The sequence below is a fragment of the Sparus aurata genome, chromosome 20 (genome assembly GCF_900880675.1).
Source record: "Sparus aurata chromosome 20, fSpaAur1.1, whole genome shotgun sequence".
Lineage (NCBI taxonomy): Eukaryota > Metazoa > Chordata > Actinopteri > Spariformes > Sparidae > Sparus > Sparus aurata.
In genome coordinates, this window is record NC_044206.1 from 16254846 (window position 1) to 16276334 (window position 21489).

The window sequence follows — 21489 nt, forward strand, 5'->3', positions numbered from 1 at the left end:
TCCTTTTCATGATAGCTCCAGTCTTTTGTTTGTTTGAGACAAATGCATATCAACACGTTTTAAAGGAACAACCTATGTTTCATTCTTTAGCCATTGCTGTGTCTCACATAGTCAGAGGGGATTTTTCGATGAAAGTCAACAAGAAATGATAGAGAGCAATAACTTAATACAAACAAAATGCAAACTAATGATCAGAGATGATTAAAATTAACTGTACTGTTTTGTTTTTTTGACAAACGTGTCTCCAAATGGACTATATCCAGTATTCTAGAAATTATTTTCAGGGAAAAGGGAACCTTAAGTAACAAAATAGCCAAAATGTTAAGTTACCAGAGATCATGCTGCAACATCCTTTGTGCTGCGTTCACGGTACTGTCAGAGCCTTACGTCAAAATCTTATAGAGGCAGTTCGCATGTCATCGACTTTGAGAAAGTACACTGAAGCTCAAGAAGTTTCCTTGTAAGAAGCTGCCTGATAATTATACCTAATTTAAATCCCGATTCACTTCTTTCCTGCATCACAAAACAATAGCATTTGACTAGCCCAAAAGGACAAATGGCTGCCTTGAAGGGATATGAAACAAGCACTTGAAGGCAGCGTTATACCGGATGTGACGTTAACTTCACGTTCACGTCTCCGCCAGTGTTTTTAAAAAAGCGGCGGTTGCTCCTCGAGCACCTTCTGGTGAATAGCAACAACATTTCTCGTATATCTCAAGTTCAGTTACAAAACGTAAGCTTACAGTTATTATGTTTTCTTCTTTTGCTTTTCCTCCTACGACACAGAAAACTATTCAGCGGCCAATTAATTCTCGCTACAAAATAGCTGCACACTTTTGTTTCCCAGCTGCTGTCCATGACGAGGAAAGCTAAGCTAGCTAGAGTCAGCTAATGCTAACTAATGGCTGCTAAGATTGCTAACAAGGGAGGTGGCTAGGTTAATGTACCTTCCACTTACAGCGCTGTTTTAGATTGGCAGTAAACTAACACGGCATGCCCTTTCGTTTCTATGATAACTTGTATAAACTTTGCAACACTGTTATGGGCAAACTTGTTATTGTAAATTGTATATTTATTTGACCGTTAAGAAGAAACCTGGCTGTATGTTACTGATTGAAATTGTAGAAATGCTTGTCAACACAGTGCTGTTAGCTGTACAACAACTATTTATATGATATACTTTGTTTACTCTTTGTTTACTCTGTGTTGCCTCATAACATTAAATTCACAACTTTGTTCACTGTTCTAAATTTTAAGGTGGATCCTGGTGTTTTTCTGTAAAGTTGTAAGCTCTTTTCCTGCACCAGGATCATGCTGCACCAGCAGTGTGCAGAGGAGCAAGGCCTTTTGGGCTCAATGTGTCCTGGGAGGAAGAAGCTGGAGGGGAAGACTTTCTATCTGGACAGTGTGAAGAAACGCGCAACAGCCCTGCTGTTAGAGGCCATATCTCTTCTAGGAGGGGTAAGCCTGTGTGGAGATGAAGGCCGTTAACATTGCTTATTTTTGTTCAGCTGTATTCAAGAATTGTCATGAGGTTTTATTCTGTGCAGTGACACTCTAGATACAGCATCAGTTTTTATGCCTTGCCTCCTTTAAAGTCTGAGAAAAATTCAACTTTATTCCTTGATCTATGTCAGGAGAAATGTGGTAGTTTGGCTCAGTTTTGTAGAAAATATAGTGGCTGAACCCTAATTTACTACTAATTCACACCAAATTCATGAAATTCAGCTATTTAACAATGTGTCTTACTTTTTTATTGTATGATAGAAAAAGACACAACAATAACATTGCTTTGTATACAAGTATACAGAGTAAATAATAATTTACAGCAAATAAATGTTTTTGCTATCGATGAAGTTATATTTTGTGCAAAAAAAGGTGAAGGTCAGACTATGACAGATGTCTTTCAGCAGAAACTGATGAGCAGATGTTTTGTTTCCTTTTTTTCGAAAGAGGGTTGAGAGTTTCCTGCACAAGGATGTGAGCTTTGTTGTGACTGGAAACCAAGAGTACTTGAAGGACCAGAAATGTGCTGATACAAAAGCAGGGGCGAAGGAGACAAATGAAGAAGCTCAACGTCCTATAATGACTCGAGACAGTATCGTCAGCAGTGACAAAAGGCGACCAGGAACTCCTAGACTGATGGTACTGAGCATCACCTATGCATTTTCTAAAACCTTTTACATCTTGCAGAGGATATGTATAGTGGACATTTTTATATGTATATTTAATGTATATGAGAAATTATGAAAATGCTAAGAAACAACCATTCAAAGACAAATGCACATTCATCACCAACTAAATTTTTCCTTATCTTAGTGGATGTTACTGTAAATTGTAGGTAGAATAAACCTCATATCTGTGCTGTATTTTCTCTACAGGCTTTTGGCAGCCGTGGGAAGGCCCTACTTGAAAAAGCCATTCGTAACAATGTAAGTTAGCATTTATCTCACAGATTTGCTTTTAAATCATGGGGTTTTTTTATTGACTTGATGTTGTCTTACAGGAACAACTGCAGAGGAGTAGTGTTTTGGCCAACGCCCGATCATGGGGAGTGAAGATTTTGTATGTAGATGGTATCCTTTTAACTAACTTCAGCAGTGACGAGTGAAATTCCACATCAATGTAAAATTGTGATTTGATCGAAGCTCCTATCTAGCTTGTGTTCACATCTGTAGTGCAGTGAACCTTTGCTCACAGCAGATGGCACCATGTAAGTGCTTTTGTTTAGTTCTCTCTTGCTGTGTCTTTCTGATGCAAGCTGGAGAAATCTGTTAACCAGCGTAGATGTGTTAAAGTCTGTGAAAGTCTTGTATTGTTCCTTAATGAAGTATCAGATGTCCTTTTATATTTGAAACAGCTGACTCAAGAGCGCTTCAGTGTGGTACACAAGAGACAAGAGGTATGATGTTCGGGCTGAATGTCTATTCACTTTACAAGAGTTCCAAATGCACCGATTTTACATTAAAACAATTAATAAATCAAGCAAATAAATAATTTACCAGTTAATTAGTATAAAGCTAAGACGATTTTTAGAGGCAGGCAGGAAGAACTTAAATTGGATAAACTGCCATTGAAATGTAAGGAATTTTGTTTATTTCTAAAGAACAATTGTGATACACATCTGCCTTTACAAGATTGCAGTTAGTCCTATTGTGTCTTTTCTTTTTTTTATAGCAGAGGACTTCCACCAAACAACAAGGTCCTCATGTTGTCAAAGGTTAGTTTATGTCTATGTTAAGCTAATGTGTGCATTTCTCAACAGTACTGTATTTCTGTGGGTGTAACTGTGGCTCATTTAATCTTTTTTTTCCTCTTCCTCTTTATATCTCCTGGTCGACAGCTGCGGCTTTGAGGTCTCCCTATCTTAAAATTGAAGATTTGAGCAGGTGAGTGTCATCCTCTGTTCAGTTTGGTTTTAGTTTTTTTTTCTCTCTCACAGGATAAATCCAGTAGTAATGGGGCATTCATTTGGTCATTTTGTGATGACAGCTCCAGTATTCACTCTGTTTTAGCTTTGTTTTTGGTATCTACCAACTCTGAAAGAGTATATGGCTCTTATAGCTGATAAATACTTCAACAACTAGTCTCTCACTGGACTTGTCTGCTTTTTGGTGTTGAGCAGGCAGAGAACGGTTGGTTTTTAGAGCTCTTTTGTAGAAAACGGCACTATGAGAGCAGTATGAGGGAACCAAACATTTACAGGCTAGAAAGCTAGACAATGAATGGAAACTTACTGTGAGGGTCCATAAAGCTGACCAGAGCTGCAGATTCAGGTGATAACTCTCGCTTTGTACCTGTGTTTTCATACAATGATTTTATACATTTTTAGTGTGCGATACTGGTCGTAGCCTCTGTTTCTTTATTCCAGTTAATCAAGAAAGACAAGCTGGAATGAATTAAGCTTTAAGGCCTGCCAGGTTTCATGCAATGGTTGTTTAGTATCAGATTAGATCCTATTTTGCCGTTCATGCATAATGACAGTGAAACAACAATGGGTGGCAGTGACCTGTCCCCATGTTTCTGCCCTTCCTACCCCACTGGGAGTGAGTTCTGGGGGTTTACATTTCAGCCCAGTTGATTTTCTTAATTGAAGCTGTTAAGGAGTCCCATCGTGTAATGTGACAAGCCCCCATGAGTGATGCTGCTCCCGCAGAGGCCAGAGCCCAAGCGGATACGATTTCTATTCGATGAGGCTTTGCAAGCTCCACTGCCTGTTCCTGCAGGGGATCTCCATGTGCTAACAGCTCTTTTCATTTGCCCTCACATTTCAGTTAATTGAAGTGCTCTGGCTAATGCATAGGCTGTCGCTGTGAGAAACTGAACCCATGAAATCTGAAACATTTGAATATTAGTCTCAGGGGTTGATCTCATGTGTAATCTCACATTCATGTTCAGGGTTTCCCCTACATGTAATTGACTGTGGCGCACCGCATGCATACCGACATTTCAGTCAGTCTCTTTTTTTTTTGCATTACTTTTAATGACTTCAGAACTACTAATTCAGGGCTGTATTAGTGAAAAGAAAAAAACCCGACCCCATCCGCATCTGTGTACGACACAATACATTATTTTTCACCCATGCAGGACTCTGACGTAGATAACTCCTGTGTTGAAACAAATAATAAAAATAGTATTTCTTTACAATAGTAGACGAATCTACATTCCAAGCCCATGCAGGGGAGTTCATGATGGCTGTGTGAGAGCATTATAACCAAAGAAAAAAACTTAAATTCCCTAAGTAGCCTATGACAGCCTATGACTCCCCTGCATGGGCTTGGTAAGAACATTCTTCTTTAACTTAGTTTTCATGTATTATGTTCTGTTTTGCTTTCTACCCAGGAAATACAAGCCCTTGAACATGCAGTCTATGACCTTCCCTACTCTGTGGTACTCAGGCCGATTTAGTCCCTTTGAATCTCCTCCTCCTCTGTTTGAAAAACCAACAGAGCCAGGAGAAAATAAAACCAGGTTTGTTTAAATGCAACAGGAAAAAACTGCAATAGTTTTTAAGCTCTGTTTTATTCTGTTATAAAGGTAAAATATGGATTCATCATAATTTTAGCTATTTCTTTGTTGAATAGGGAAAAGAAGAAAGTTGAAAGCAGCATTCAGGATAAATCTCAAACTCCGCTCAGCTGTAACCCGTCACTTTGGAAGCCACGCAAAAAGGACCTGTCATACTGTGAATGCTGCCATGAACCCTTCACTAATCTAGAGGAGGTGAAAATCTTTCAGATTTACTTCTATTGGCACATAACTGATGTTTCACCTCCTTGTAACTTCTTTGTTGGTCCTTGCAGCACTTGCAGTCGGATCAACATCGTGCGTTTGTGCTGGATCTCTCTAACTACAGAGTGGTGGACCAACTCGTGGCTGAAATGCTTCCTGGATTCGACCCCGATCCACCTCAACAAACAGAAGAGACACTGAACAGGTGAGTTCGGATTATTACCTAGCAATGTCCTAATGTTGAAAAAAAATATTTTCACTGCACCCAAATGTGTTTTCTGTGATTTAAATGGGGGATTTTGAGTATTATCTCTGTATTTCTTCTAGACCACCAACTCCCTTGACCATCCAAGATGTCTGTGAACTTGAGCCTCTCACTGATGTTGAGACAGAGCATGCTGTTCAGGCCTTGCAGAGACAAGGTTCATCATTCAATACTCACCTCTCCAGCCCCACTATGGGTCTTCTTTCCTGTGGCCAGGGCAGCCCATCACCAGAAGTTCAGCTTCCCATCCCAGATCCAGACACTCCACCTGCTGACATCCAGCCTGTCACTGCTGACACAGACTGCCATCCTCGCTCTTCAAGTCCAGCCATGCCTGTATTGGATATTGAACTACAAGTCCACGACCCAGCCAGGCGGCAGCATGATACTCCACATCTCTCCTCTTGCCCTGATACACCATGTCTGTCTCCGGACCCTTACTCCCTGCCTCCAGTTCTGAGCCCACAAGTCCCTTATCCTTCCAACAGTATGGAGCTGCACTGTCTTTATTCAGATCCTCCTGTCCTCAGTCCTCAACAATATCCTGCTGAAGAGGCTGTGGAAGGACATGCTTGTGAAATGGACTGTGCAGAAAGTGTGTTTGAGTCCATCCCTGCTGTCACAATTCCTGTCTTCACTCCACATCTTCCCTCTTTAGCTTTATCAAATTCTGAAGGAGTACATGAAGAAAGTCGTGTAGGATTTAATGGGATCAAATTTTCCTCTAATAGTTTGGAGTGTGCCACGCTGTTTTCTCATAGATCTCATTCCCTCCCTCAACATTCATCGACAACACCAAACCCTAAAAAGCGCTGTAGATCAGCCAGCCCCGAACACAAGCACCGCAAAAGGAGAAGGAAAACAGCAAACAGTGGTATCTGCACTGAAAAAGGGAATGAATCTGTAAAACCAGAAAGTGACATTATGGCAAAATCTTATGGCTGTTTATTATCTGACAAAACTTGCACTCTGGAAACACTTGGTTCAAAACAGACTTTTACCATGTTTTGTATTCCTACTGTACACAATTTCACTCAAAGGGACATTTTAGGTCAAGGTTGCACTTTAGTTTCAGATCAGCAATCATGGCCAAAGACTTCTGATCCCCCGCTTCAGCTCCCTAACGAAAAATCTCACAGTCCATTTTCCAGTCAAGACTCTCAACGCTCGCTATCTCACTCTACGTCAGTTTGCATCGAGTCAGCCCTCATCCCAGACTTGGCCAAACTCTCTTCATCATCATCAGACTCTGACTGGGACTGTGAGCTGTTGTCGCGGCTGGGACCGAGCACAGCGGCTCCCCTGTCGCTAAGCGAGCAGAGCCGCGAGCTTGACAAGGAACTCCTCCACAGGCCGTGCACCTGGATGCACGACACCAGCTATGAGTCGCGTCTGCACACCGCCCTTCAGCCGACGACACCAACGACCTCACTGTGCGGGGAGGACATGGACCCCTCTGCGTTTTCCAGGACTGTGGTACAGATTGTTGAGGTTCAGCACTGATGGTTATTTTCTGGATCATTTCAAAAAACTGGAAGAACCATGACTTTGCAGCTGCATATCCCAATGGGCAGCACTTAAACTCATCAAGAAAAGTCAGTAAAATGTACACTGAATAAATATTCAAGATTTAGTGCAAGCTAAAATCTAATATTTTGCTGTTTTTAGAGGTGCAGATTTTTATTTTTTGTTGCAGTGGATGCTGCTTCTCAGGAATTTGAGGAACATCCATTATCATTTTTCCCTTTCAACCCCTAATCCTCCTTGTGCACAGATCTCTTTAAGTTATATTCTGTATATCTTGCTGACTGCAGTCTTTGAGCAGCTATGTCCGGAAACACATGGTGGTATTGAGAATTTAATGAGGCTTTTCTGAAGGGGGCATTACTCAATTACTGTAAGTGCTGCATCTGGATCACATCCCACTCGCGCCGCCGTTGATGAGGCGTTAGTAGAGTGGAGGACTCGCACAACCTGCGAGATGTCAAACGGCTCTCTCTGCCGTTTGAATGTGGGCCAGAGGACGGGCTTTGTCAAGGAGAGATGACCGCTTCACAGGAGTGTGCCGCAGCCACAGGGAGGTTTATTATCTCCACTTGTCACTTTTTGAAGTGTAAGGTCATCTACCATTTAAAAACTTGTAATTTCTCATCAGCAACAGACAAAAGTCAGAACCACATGTTGTCCAAATGCTGCACCTTTTTCAACGAGCAAAGAGAGACACCGTGTGATCTCAGTTCTTGGCAGAATTCCAGTTCTCTCTATGAAATGTGAAGTCCATCCTTGTACAGTGTTTTTAAATAAATGATTTTAACCATAAACACGTCCTGCTGCATACTGCAGAAAAGTTGTCGCTCAGGTGAAGCAACATTAAGAACTGTTGAGATGATTTTCGTATCGTCTTATTAAATGCTGACTCTGCTTGTAGGCTTAAGGAGCCAAATGTGGAGGAAAGGATGATGAAGGGCAGCAGTGGGTCGATCTGTCCTGTGTGGCTCATCCGCCCAGCTTCCAGCTGACACAAACAATATTTGATATCTAATCTCCATGCCCTGTTACGTAACCCTTCATCCAAATTTGTCGGTATGAAGAGGTTCTTTGTGTGGGAGAACAATCTTTGTCTTTTAAAGGAAATTTTTTTAAAGTTTTATGAATTTATAAAGTTAATTCACCAGCTCTGCTGGAGTTTTTTGTCATATGATGTTGGTATAAAAGTTGGGTCTGAAGGTTGATTGTTTTGTTTAATGCTGTCTCAAGACTGAACTTTAACTCTCAAGAAAAGTACACTAATTACAAGGAAATCTCAGACACTCAGTGCAGAGTGAAGTCTCAGAATTGCTTAAGAGGACTAAATTTAAGTCTTATTTTTAATAAGGAATTTTCAAATGAAGGTAAACTTCACTGGACAAACGGCATCAAAACTGTTTAAAATCCTCTTTAATTTAAAAAGTCTTGATCAACCTTTCTAATTAAAGTTAATAACGTCTTTGGGTATTATCAAACCACCCTTTAGCAGTCAAAAAATAACCTAAACTTCTTCTGACTGTGAATGACATGACTGTGTTAAAATGTTTCTAAATCTAGTAGTATCTGCTGACCTGCCCAACTTAAACCAGTGAGAAGGACAGAGAGGAGAACATAAAATACAGAAATCTCTAAATGTTCAGACTGGAGTTTGGATGCTGGTTTTCTCAAAAACATTTAATGTTGAAACTTCCATTTAATTCCTGAGACCTTGTAAAATGAGATTTGAGGGGCCTTTATTGGTGAGCTGGCATGGAATGTCCCTCTAGTTACACATGGCACATATGAGACAGAAATAATGCTATCAATGACATCAAACTTAATGATTAACATATTTTTGACTAGATTTGCTCAAATGTGTCACTTTGGTGTGAAAGGTGGCGGGGAAGAGTTGGTACAAATCAAGGACTCGTCAAGGGCAAATTCATCATGTCTGTGTTAATACCAGTCGTTTCCACTGAGAGGTGGAGAGGAGAGAGCTCAGAAGAATGAACATTTTAGCAGATTTCAAGTAACTGCTTTTTAAAAGTAAGGGGACACCTGTGAGTTTGCTTAAAATCAATTCTGACAGAAACAAAAGAGAAAAAATTGATTAAAGCTCAATAGAAAGTTATTTTACATTAAATTAAAGATGTGTCCCAAAGCTGAAATAAATAATTTATGATTTATAGTTCATTAGCTGCATCATCAGGTGTTACCCTTGGGTGCCCCCAGGTTTGGACTCCTACAGGTCACATCAAAGATGGGTGGGCCTGTCCAACCCCCACGTGCTCCTTGTTTCCACGGCCCCTCGCGCAACCTCACTGCCTCGAGCGAGACCGACAGGCCGGTGTGTGATCGCGCAGCGGAGCTCGGTGACACCGACACAGAGCATGCAGCCGGAGCCGAGCGGAGCCGCGTCGTCGTCGTCGTTGTCGGGGAGCTTTTAACTCGCCCAAAAAGCGAGAAGGGAAGAGGGAGGTGAGAGATGTGGGCGCCGCGTTCAGGGGAACCCCGCAGTTTGTGTCCGCGTTCACTGTCAACAACAGTCCCGCCGCGCGCCTCTCAGCTCATTTAACGGCGCTGCTCCGAGGAAACCACAAGGACTATGTGAGCATCATGCTCGCTGTGAGATGCCTGCTGTTCGCTGCAGTGTGTGCACGGTGCGCCGTGACAGGTAGGAGGCTTTTTATCGTAACATTGCATTTATCGCAGTCCACCTGTACTCAGGGGTATTTATGTTCGTTATTACATCTCTCTGATGACAGGGACTGTGTGTTGTTGCATGATATCAACAAGCAGCTCATCATCACCAGCTGTGTGACCTGCAAGAAATGAAGCCTTTAACATCTCAGCCTCACATTCAGAGCTCATGCGTCCTCCTGCCCTGTGTCTGTGCTCTGCAGGTCTGAGGGAATGGGTGAGTCTGGAGGGAAGGCTGCCGCCCGCAGAGGAGGTCGTCCAGCCCAAGCGGCTCCTGCAACAGAGCCACACCGAGAAAGAGCTGCTCCACAGCCGCCTGAACACCCGGGTCAACAACTCCACAGCCGGAGCACAGGTGAGTTTGTGTCACATCCATCCACCAACCCAGAGATGTGTTATCGCTCACCTTCATTTAAAATTAGTTTCTGCATTATCTGAGCGGATCAAACTGTGAGCAAGGTTTTATCCTGTCAAGAATCCCTGACTGCAAGGGTAGACCTGGATTAAACTCCTCCTGGAGCAAGTTCCTTCCTCCTGGGAACAATATCACAGCTCCTACAAACCAATTCAAAAAATGGAGGGCTGCCTTGCAGCTGTCTAACCTCTTACTGAGACACCAATCTCTCCAGGAATTCTCACATCACTGAAACTTTAAATCTAATAAACAAAGTCAGAGTTGAAGTGGAAAAATTACAGAAAATGTCAGTTTTCACATTTTATGATGCATGATTTGAGGAAAATGTTATTGAGATACATATTTTTCATTTTTATATACCTCTATTCATACTGGAAAAAAATATTTCCATTTAAAATATTCTTAATTTTTGAATGCCTTTAGTCTGCAAAATGATATTATTTAGCCAGATATCACTGTATTACATTGTATATTGTCTGTACAGTGCACTCCCCACTCCATCTTTCAATCCCCTACCCCATACAGTCATGTTAAAACTAAGACTATCAAGGAGATTTAACTGTAATAAAATAAATAATATAATAAATAGCTTTATAATTAAATTTGAAAAGGGAAACAACCCTTTTATTTCTAAGTTAGCTGAACATTCATCTGCTCCCCATCGTGACCTGATGCACCCCTGCTCGTCCCCTCTTTTGAGGTCATGTCTGTCACTCCTACCCTGTGACACCCTCAACACATGATGCCCAGCCCACCCGGGCCTCCTCATTTCCAGTCCATTAGATAATATTTCACACCTCTACCTGTCCTCTCTCGTTACCCCCGCTATGAACAGTGTCAGTGGATATGACACAGGTCTGACCTTGAGCTACCCTCTGTGGTCGGAGTCTCATGATCTCTTTCTGATGGATCCCGCTGAAAGATGTGTAGCATCTGAGCATTTTGCCACGCTCAAATGTGAGTTTGAGTCAGCAGAGTCCTTCCATGGTATAACTAGTTGTTATGAACTGAAGAAAATTAACCCTAATGCGCAACAATGATCTTTTATGAGGTGTTCAATGTTCATAGTTCTTTCTTTAAGTTGTTCATCAAAGTGCCAGGGTTTTGCTGCATCCGGTAAAGTGACTGTGCTGTTGGCTGGACTTAAAGGTGCCCTACAAAGTAAGAATTTCTGAATTTATTTTATAAAAATAAAGAAGCGTCTGTAGACAAAGTTGTTTTTTTTGTTTTTTTTTAGCTTCCCAACCCACACCCATTTCACATCATGATTTAAACCATGTTGGTCAGACAACATTTAAAAAGTCTAGATGAGCTGCGCAGTTAAATAATTTTTTTACCCATTCAAGTTAGAGGGCTCAGTCGGTGGAAGTCTCTAGTGTGCATGCTATATGGGCCCCACAACAACAAGAACCAGGTGATTTCATACCTGGGAAGTTGAGCTATTTTGGCTTCATGTGTCACTGAGCAGCTGCTATAATTCATATTTTTACATTAGCCGTAACTCAAATGGTTGCTTAATGTGTGATATGTCACTGGTACTGATAAACCTGAAGCTAATCTTGACTTGGCTCTGCGGTTCTCTGCTTCTAGTGTCTTTTAGTGGTTTGTTTTGATTCTGCAACCTGAAACTTTATTGTTTTGAGTCACTTTCAGTCCTGTCATCGACCTGGCCTCAAATGCAGGAAGTGAAAAGGCATTAAAAACACCTGTACTATACACTAAGTGCACCAGACTGACAAAGTTAGCGACTAGCTTGTGAACATTGTGGAGCATGTAGCTCAAAGTAGATGTTTGAATATGTTGCTTATTGCTAATAAGAGGCTTGCGCTTGTGATGCAAACATTAATTGCCTCCTCCTCGGCTGAGTTGTAACGTCAGCTAGCCTAGTGAGCTTATTTAGCTAGCCTCTCATCAATGAGTAGATGCCACTTCCTTCTGCTCAGTGACACAGTGTTGTTCAGTAGAAATAAAGTAGTTCCTACAGGAAACTGCTCTAAATATGATCTGTGGACTATTTTTAGAAAAAGGGTTTTCTGGGAAGAAACATTGAGGTTGAGTTTTTTCAAATGCATTTTTTGGCACTTTTCAGACCACAAGTGGAGCGCCATCTGTTTCTAATGTTTTTGAGAGAAGGCAGACATTACTAAAACTCATCAACTCACACCAAAACAATCTGGATGGATAAACAGAACTACAGGCAAGAGGAAAATGGGACTACAGGCAAGAGAAAAAATGAAGTATGTATTTTAGATTTTGGGGTGAACTGCCCCTTTTTAAAGGGACATAAACAAGGTCACAAATATCCATTGATGCAGGTTTAAACAGCTAAAATGAAGATGATTAGTCTGCACTGTTTGGTGCCTTTGCTCATTGTTTTATGTTTATGTTTTATGTAAGAGTTCAGTAACTGATCATTTAAAAAAGAATTCATCCTGTTTTTGTCTATGAACAATATGATTCATTGTCTATAGCTGAGGTGCTGTTCGGTGTTTCAAAATGGAATATTTGCAATTTAAGGCTGAATAAAGAAACACAATACAATGATAAATCTTCAGTCGGAGCTCAGATGCAGCTCTCTTATCTCGGCTCACAGGCACCACTGAGGGCTTTTTTTATTGTATAGTGTATGGACCCGGTGGAGGCTTAGACCGATACTAAGTGGTTTGCAGAGAGTGCACGGTAATACTAATGAGACCTGCCTTTCAGCTGGTCAGTAAGTACTGATGGGAGCTACCGCAGAGCTTCTCCGTCTTATAATGTGAATAGGGTTCACCTTGAAGCAAGGTTGGACAGAGCTGATGAGCCCCAACACTCAGTTTCATCCCGGAGGCCTCTGGGATGGATGAGGCTGTCGCGCCTTCAGGGAGAAGCTGCTGGAGGGGGACGTCCCCCTTTATTATTTCAGTCTTTGTTGCTCTGGTTAAAAGATTTCATTTTGAACATCCATCAGTCTTCTTCCCTCCTGCACTGTCTCTCTCTCCCGCTCTTTTCATATTCTGTCACATTTTTCCACAAGATGTTATTCACAATATCCTGAAAGGAAAGCATGAAATACTTGACAAATGAGTGAGTCATTAGTTCAGTTAGTCAGTGTCTAGGATGAACACCATGCATGAATATGAATTAGAAATGCTCGCTTTATTAATCTGAACGTAAGTTTCAGATATCTAAGCACTTCTCCATCCACCAGTGAAGTGATTGTGAGACATGGACAAGGAACCGTGTCACAAAATGAATGCGTGGCCTCGACACAGAGGGATGTAGACACTTTCCATATGGTGATTTTACTACTGCTCCTTCTGTCTACTCTGTGCATGTTCCAGTGATGGAATGTAATCAAGAATTTGTACTATTTTTCCATTTTATGCTACTTTATACTTCTTCTCCACCACCTTTTTTTAAAGCAAAAAATTGAATTTTAACTACTATGTATATATTTGATTACTTAAGTTACAATTTACTTAACAAATAACATGCTGCATCAGAGCCAAAGCCCACAAAGAAGCATATTTTTTATTTTCTCTGCAATCTGATAAAACAACGCAGATCCAATAATGACAAAAATGCTATAAGGTGTATATAAATACATGAAAATATAGATACATTACTTTTACTTATTCATTTATCGCCAGCACTAATGTCAGATACTTTAAGACCTAGTTACCAAAGTAATATATGACTTTTGGATACTTTTTTCAACTCTAGTAGCTTCCAACTTTTTTTTTTCAACTTAAAGGTTTTATGTTATCCAAACTAGAGGTGTAAGATGAGTGAGTGTTTGCTATATATAGATATAGATATATCCATCAGATTTTGCTCTGAGTTTTTGTTGCTACATAAATCAGTATTGCAGTATATTAATAAATTCTCCATCTCTTCGCCTCCTTTCCCCAACTTCTCCTCCCTCAGCCCATCCATCTGGCCCAGAGCAGCTTCTTGGTGGAGGCCTTCGGCACATCCTTCATCCTTGACCTGGAACTCAACCAGTAAGTCAACACATCCACCACAGAAGAACACAACTGCATTTGACGCCTTGCTTGCAGCGATCACTTCTGCCGTACTTACATGAATATGCTTACTGCCAGTGTTTCATCATTCGTTTCTCCTGCCCACCTACAGTATTGTCCTCTATCTCCTGTGTGTTGGCATTTGTTAGACTAACTGCAGGCTAAACGACAGTACAAATGTATACCTCCCCTCCCCCTCCTCTCACTCGCCACACACTCTGCTCTAATGGACTTGCATTTATGTCATACCTTTTACTGGCTTTCTAAGCATTTAGAATAAATGATTCTTCACACATTTGGGTTTTACTCATAATTCACCCATTGGCTGACTAGATTTGCACAAGTCATTATAATGAATACATGTGCATAATGGCTTCTAATAGTCACTTTGTGCTACAATCTCGCTTCATGGAAGTGTTGAGGTTCAGGTTGACGCTAATGTTAGATTAATTATGGTTCTCCTCACATTTTTCTTCCTCTTCGCTCCAGCAACCTCCTGTCGACGGACTACGTGGAGCGTCACTATGAAGAGGACGGGCAGCTGTCTCAGAATATGGTAAGATTATATAATGGAAAGAGTTTTACATTTAGCTAAAAATGCTTACTCGATTATTTTGGCCTAAAATTAGATGAGATGATCATTACCACTCTCCTGGATGTAGCATATATTGGATGCTACTGTGTGCAGCTAGTTAGCTTAGCTCAACATGAAAGAATGGAAAGGTAACAATCTCTTAACTGCACTAATTTAGGCGTTTTATATTGTTTGATTAATCTTTACAAAATTTAGTGGTTTTATAGGGATTATATTACAAATGAGATATAATGTGTTCATACGTAAACTTCAGAGGTGCTCGTAAGTGGCTTTTGTATCTTTGGACAGAGCCAGACTACGTGTTTCCAGCTGTTTTCTGTCTTTATGCTAAACTTAGCTAACCAGTTGCTGGCTAGCTGTTCCCCCATATCTCCGGTCTTTATGCTGAGCTAAGCTAACCGGTTGCTTGTTCGCTGTTTCCCCCTGTTTCCAGTCTTTATGCTAAGTTAACCTAAGCACTTGCTGTCATTAGCCTCATATTTACCACAAAGACAGAGTGGTATTGATTTTCTCATACAACCTTTGACAAGAAAACATATTCCCCAAAATGTCAGACCAATCCCTTGATTAACCCTCAACCATTGTTTTCACCCACTTGTCTTTTAAAGAAAAAAATATATATATTTTAGGCATATTTTTGCCTTTATTGGGCATTAACAGTAGAGGCAGACAGAAACTGGGGAGATGGCCGGATACCCCTTGTATGACATGCAACAAACGTATCCTGCTGAGACCAAACAAGCGGCGGTTGCAACCATACGTCCTTGGCGTATGAGCTGGAACCATTCGAATACCATGGTGCTCCAGGCATCCTCATTTCTATCAGAATTTAATAGAAGTCAGTGAGCTAGTTTTCCATCACTGCCAATTTGATAGGGATTGATTTTGTGTAAATGCCTACAGCCGTGTAGCTTTTATGTCCAGTGTGTAATAGAACATGTTTCCGATGGTGTATATTCCCCCTGAGGGAAATTGAACAGATACTTGTATATCTACAGGCAGAAACTCATATAAATGGCAAATATTTATGAATGTTTTGAAGCAAGTGTAAATGCCTATGAGGTTGCTTTATTACGGTGTTCACCACACAGCATCTTTCAAAATGTGTCCAACAACGTCTTTCTAGCTGCATTTCTAATGGATTGAGTTGTTGTTGCTGTCTGCTCAGTCTTGCATTATGAATTTGAGCAAACTGCCCTATAATAATGTTTTAAGTCCAGTTTGTTTACACAGCCTCAGAGACAGCCAGTCAGTGCAGACAGCTTGACTCTCGACCACATCGAGGAGACAGTCTGTGTCCTCTGCTTTATTTCAGCCTCTGTATTTCCCTTCCTGTCCCTATTTCCCTGTGTCTTTCACTCTCTTTTTCTCTGTCAAAGACCACCTGACCAATCAGTAGATGGTTGCCATGGGTACCAGCAACCAGCAGCAGCAACTAGGGTCTATTTTGTCGTGTCGTGAGGGGAATTCAAATCATGTCTGTTTCCAGAACCGACTAAACCAAATCTTACAACCATCCTCTGCCCTGACCTTTGGATCCAGATGTGCAAAATGAGCACAGTCAATGAGTTATGGGCTTTATCTGCAAAGACATATGGAGATAATTAAGGAAAAGCATTAAAAACCTGAATTAAAGACTTAAAGGGAGATGTTACGTAGAGAAAAAAGCTGCATGAGTCCGTAAGTTGCTCGTAAGGTGTTCGGGAAGCTCCGACCTAAGGCATTTGATTACTGTCAACTGAGATCATTGATCATTTTTTCAGAGCCTGATTAGTCAGTTTACAAGATCAGGTACAGTATTAAAGAAACATTTTCTCTATCGAGTGGTTTGTCCACGAGAGAGCACAGATGAGATTAGTTTTCATCCATATATATCGTGGTCAAAATTCTCTCTCTCATTTTAAAAGGATCCTCCTCAAAAGTGCAACAAATACATCAAATCAGATTGATTTCTAATTTTCAAATATCAACAGCTTCCATCCACTTCCTGTCAGGCTCTACATGTTACTGATATGTCTTTTTCCCACTAAAAATGGTGAAGTTGGTTGTAGCTCTTCAAATGTTGTATTCATTGGGAAAATAATGTAGGCCTATGTAATTTAGAAATAATAGTAGCCTAAGACTGGATCCTTGGGGCACACCAAGAAATCACATGTCATTAGAATGGCAGCCCATTGAGCCAAAAGATAGTCCTGTGTGTACTGATCTACTTAAAGATTTGTATAGCTGTTTATTAGTCGTATCCCTATGTCGAGACTAAAAGGTATTTGGGATTGGCTTGGATTTTTCACATTTAAACCCATTTTTTACTATAACCGTGAAATGGTTGGCAGATGTCAGATAACAGTATATAGTTCGTTTATACATGCAAACACGTGTCTATGGAGAAAAATACACCTTAAACTGCAACAAATTGCTTATTTCCCTTTTTCTGCATGCCGGATTAAGAACCTGCTATATAAAACCCCCCTCCCCCGCTACCAACATCTCCATCTTGATTTATTGCATTTTATCGACATGCCAATAAATTTCCACTGCCTTTGCACGTTACTTTTTTTTTATTGGTCCCCGTGGATCCACGCTATTACACTGAGTGGGGTGACTGGCTCTCGCTCGGACTGAATCGTGATGACACACGACTGAAAGAGGGAATTGAATTGTGGATGAAGATGTGGATGAAGATTTGTCAGTTTCCTTGCTGAATACTGGCGTCTTTGATTCCGGACAATTGGCAGATTTTATATTTACTATATATTCAAATGATTTAGGAGCTTGAGCACCAACACACTCTTTTGTATATTGGTTGAAACATGTAAGATGTCCAAGGGGGGAAATGGTAAGGACTCAGAGCTGCAGCAAAACATATTAATGAATTGATAGACCATGTTTACCACCCTCTATTGCAGCGTTGGGTATTGAATATTATCAGTGCCTGAATTGGCTTCAGTCGGAACACAATCGGAGGGAGGGTCAAGTGTTTTGCGTTCGCCATTCTCATTAATTTAACCCTCTTAATGTTTCTCCCTAAATAGTTTTATTGTTAAATTATTCAGTGTGGCTTTATTGTATCTAGGAGTAAACGTATTTCTCTTACTCACTGAGGAAGTCTGATATTCCCAACCGTAATTTTCTCTTCTCGTCTCCCTTCACTGTACTTTTCATCCTGTTTCATCCACCCGCTCCTCTCAGCTCACCGATGCTGAGTCAGAGTCCGGACATGCAGCAAACTATTGCTTTCCTAATTCAGTTTGAGTTTTTAATGTCAAGTTTAATCCCCTCCTGACTCTGCAGGATGTAAGTCTTTACTCGCCTCCATTTGTGGGCGCATGCTGCTTTCATTTAAGTCATGCAGTCCTCTTACTCCTTATGTCCTGTGTCTAGCCTCCTTGTTACCTGTTCCTGTCCTCACAGCACTGATGATATTTCAAGATTAATTCTTTACCTGTGTGAGTGGACACTATTTTAAAAAGCACACTCAGCCCCTCAAAGTCAGTGCGTGTCTGCTGTGTGAGGCAATTTGATTTCCTCCATTTAGCCTTGTAATCCTACCTTTTATTTATTTATTATCTTGCCCTGGACTAAGTGCTGCGGGCTGTCTCACTATTCCTTATGAATGATTAAAGTCCTTTTCTTCCTTAACAGATGAGCTAACACTGAATCTAAATAAGCTCTATGAAAAATAAAAATTAAAGTAGATGTAACTTTTAGGAAATTCTCAAACTTTTTTGGTCAGAGAAACATATATCCAACAATACACCAAGAATATAATACAAAATATAATGAATGTACATTTTGATAATACATTGGTATTTAATATTTAGAATATCTATCAGCCTGTCAACTCTTTACATATTTGATATGTAATAACAGGTGAAAATACTTTCACAACACTGTAATTGACACAATTATGAACAAGTGTTACTGTGATATTATTTGGTCTACATAAATAAAAAGAAACACATGGGAGGATTTCATAACTTTGAACTGCTCCTTTGAATAATAAAGTGATGATATGAGAAGTAAAACTTGACTTCACGGTATAAACTTTTTGGAAAATCTACAGGCCAACATTAATCTACGAGCCAGCGTCACTGTGATGCTGCAGCCTCTTCTTGTGTCCACGTTTGGAGGCTTGACATCTGATTTGATTTCATCCTCCAAAAACGAAGCAGACAGTCTTCAGTGGAAGACTCATCCCTTAGTGTCCTTACGTGGAACTGCTGGTAAAGCAATTACAGCCTTTTAAGGTTCGCAGTTTTTAACAGCTTCCTTCAGTGTAATCCGATCAGTCTCAAACCAAAACAGACTAAATGCATTAACATCCTGTACCTCCAAATGTCATCAACAGCAAGGCAGCGCTGTGTGTCCTCTGAGATTTGAGACATCGGGTTTTAGCGGACGGACGGCTTCAACTAGAGCTGGACTCTCACCTGGTCTCTCAGGGGTGTGTGCAAATGATGTGAGGCAAGATGAGGATGTCCTTGTTGACAGATAACAGACGGACAACCGTGGCGGCCATTGATTTTTCACAAACAGGAACCTGACTGACTACGTGTGATTTAGAGAGGAGGAGAGATGTCCATTTTGACATCCAGTGATCAATCCACTAAATGCACAGAAGCAGTTCATTGTTGCATGCTTCAGTCTTGATTTTAAATGATGCTGGAGAGATTTTCAAGGTTTGAGCTGTAGCTCAGAGTAAAGGTTGACCAAGCATAAAGAACAGCAGATCCACGTCCTCCCTTTTCTTTGTGGTCCATCAGCCGTGCCAGACAATGGCAGGCTCGGGTGGCAGACATGACTTATTTGGGTTCATTACAAACACCTGACACTGACCCTCTCTTTCTCACACACACACATGCACGTGTACACTCTGAAGCTCAACCTAACACATGACTGTAAACTCCATCCACTTAAATCCACTTGATTCTAAAAAAAATCCTCCCGAGTGTAATTCTGTCTGCCACGGACAGTTTACGTCCTTTCTCAACTGCTTTTGTCAGCTTGCACGTTTAAACGCGCACACACACGTGTTGCTTGACTGACAGGAGGCAGGTCTCCTCTCCGATTATCGTAATCTGATCATTCCTGTACTGTGAGAGGCAGGCGTAGAAACACTATATTCAAAACACGATCATGCAGTCGGAGCCTTCCGGGGAGATTATGAATAATCAGGTGCAGGATATTTGGAAGCGGGGCGTACAGTCAGCACCTCACAGCAGCTCTGCCAGACTTGAAAGTAAGCCAGGTAAAACTGACACAGACAGACGTACATACAGGTAACACCATCAGTGGTGTGCTGACATTTAGTTCTCTCACAAACAGACGGATTACCCTTGGCTTTAGAAAGGAAAACACGTAACTTACAGGTTATTGTTCATTTATAACCACTACAGTTTGACATTAATGTACTCTTCTGCACTCACTATGTGTAGGTGCAAACATAAGTCCTTAGTTGCCTTTAATGGTTGAAGACAAGTTGGTCTTAAAGATTGTAAAGCAACTGTGAAGCTGGAAGTCTATTGGGAAACATGTGATCAGGAAAAGATAACATGGCAAGAGTCAGAACAAACTTATTCTCAAGACCTGGAGGGTGCAGTTGTGTGAGCAACCAGCTGTGAGTCTCACCTTGACAACATGCTGGTCTTAAGTGTTCACCATGTTCATATCTTGTTTCAGTATGTGGGCGTTGCTAATTAGAAAATAGCACTGCGCCCAATTTAGTGTTAGTTAAACCATAGCTGTTGCCAGTACTGGTTGCCACGAGCAACAGAATGTTCAACTGAGACATTTGCACCTGGTGCTAAGATGGGATCTTTATCTGGACACGTTATCTGGATAAACAATCCGATCCTGTCTTTGTGCTCATACCTGTGCTTAAATGCGTGCTAGTTTTGGATCCTCATCATGTGGTTTGTTGCTAAATCAACTAATTTAGTCAAAACAAGTTTTTAGACTCACAATGTCAAGGTCTATGCATGCATGCACAAACTGTCTTTATAAAAGAAAACTGTTCTGTTTTAAAAGAGAAATCTGAATTTAATTCACCTGAACATTTATAATTGTACATAAAGTCCATCTCTAAGTCTCTCCCCGTCCTCGCCATTTCCACCGCTCTCTCCATCACCCAACACGGCGCATGCACGCAGCTTTTCCTCTGTGAAACTTAACTCAGCTGCAGCCTCTGTAGGTGTTGGCTTTCCCCGGACCCTGGGTCGTACAGTCACCGATATCCTTCAGTCGACCCACCAGGTCAGCTGAAGGCCCCAGGCTGACAGTAAATACCTTTCCTGTGTCGATTCAGGGGAGATCAACCACAGCGTGAGGGGTTCGCAGTCAGCGTTGGTTTTTATTTTTGTTAAATCTGACATTAACATGTTGCTGCGCGATGGAGCGTTCAGTGTCTCTACTGTGTGATTTGTTTGCAGGGAGGAGAGCACTGCTACTACCATGGGCACCTGCGAGGGCTGCCAGGCTCCTGGGCGGCTCTGTCCACCTGCCACGGCTTACGGTGAGTTGAACACGTTGAGTAGACGTTGTCACCTCATCAGTCAGGACCCAAAGTTTAATGTTTTTATGTGTTTCAAATGTTCAGAGATGAAAAACGAGAGCTCAGTGATGTTTTTCTTAAAAGTCCTCAAGTAGGAAATCCGTTTTTCCCCTTTTTTTTAGTTTAGTGGAAAATCCATAATCCTTATAATAGTTTGACATTTTCAGAAGTCCACTTATTTGCACACTCATCCGTACTGTAAATATGTAGCTGGAGCCC

At 41.1% G+C, this 21489-nt stretch overlaps 2 protein-coding genes across 6 annotated transcripts in view; both read left to right on the top strand.

The window, feature by feature from the left end:
- The first annotated feature begins 615 nt into the window (after positions 1–615).
- Positions 616–7818, top strand: dbf4b (DBF4B-CDC7 kinase regulatory subunit). Of its 2 annotated transcripts, none has more exons than XM_030399211.1 (12): positions 616–733; positions 1258–1461; positions 1954–2145; positions 2382–2432; positions 2507–2576; positions 2838–2902; positions 3178–3220; positions 3344–3389; positions 4843–4971; positions 5085–5223; positions 5304–5437; positions 5560–7818. In XM_030399211.1, exons 2-12 carry the CDS (start codon positions 1312–1314, stop codon positions 6998–7000), a joined length of 2460 nt encoding a protein of 819 aa, XP_030255071.1. In that variant the 5' UTR covers positions 616–733; positions 1258–1311; the 3' UTR covers positions 7001–7818. The 2 variants fall into 2 exon arrangements, with proteins under 2 accessions (XP_030255071.1, XP_030255072.1); XM_030399212.1 differs by having other exon boundaries at positions 624–733; positions 1308–1461.
- A 1462-nt stretch (positions 7819–9280) lies between these two features.
- Positions 9281–21489, top strand: part of adam11 (ADAM metallopeptidase domain 11) — a 29378-nt gene continuing 17169 nt past the window's right edge. For 3 of the 4 annotated variants that reach the window (XM_030399879.1, XM_030399882.1, XM_030399881.1), the window contains exons 1-5: positions 9282–9677; positions 9907–10058; positions 14028–14104; positions 14615–14681; positions 21149–21231. In XM_030399879.1, coding sequence (XP_030255739.1) covers positions 9620–9677; positions 9907–10058; positions 14028–14104; positions 14615–14681; positions 21149–21231 — 437 coding nt within the window. In that variant the 5' untranslated portion in view covers positions 9282–9619. Of the gene's footprint in view, positions 9678–9906; positions 10059–14027; positions 14105–14614; positions 14682–21148; positions 21232–21489 lie in introns of all 4 variants that reach the window. The other variant, XM_030399878.1, reaches the window with a different exon arrangement.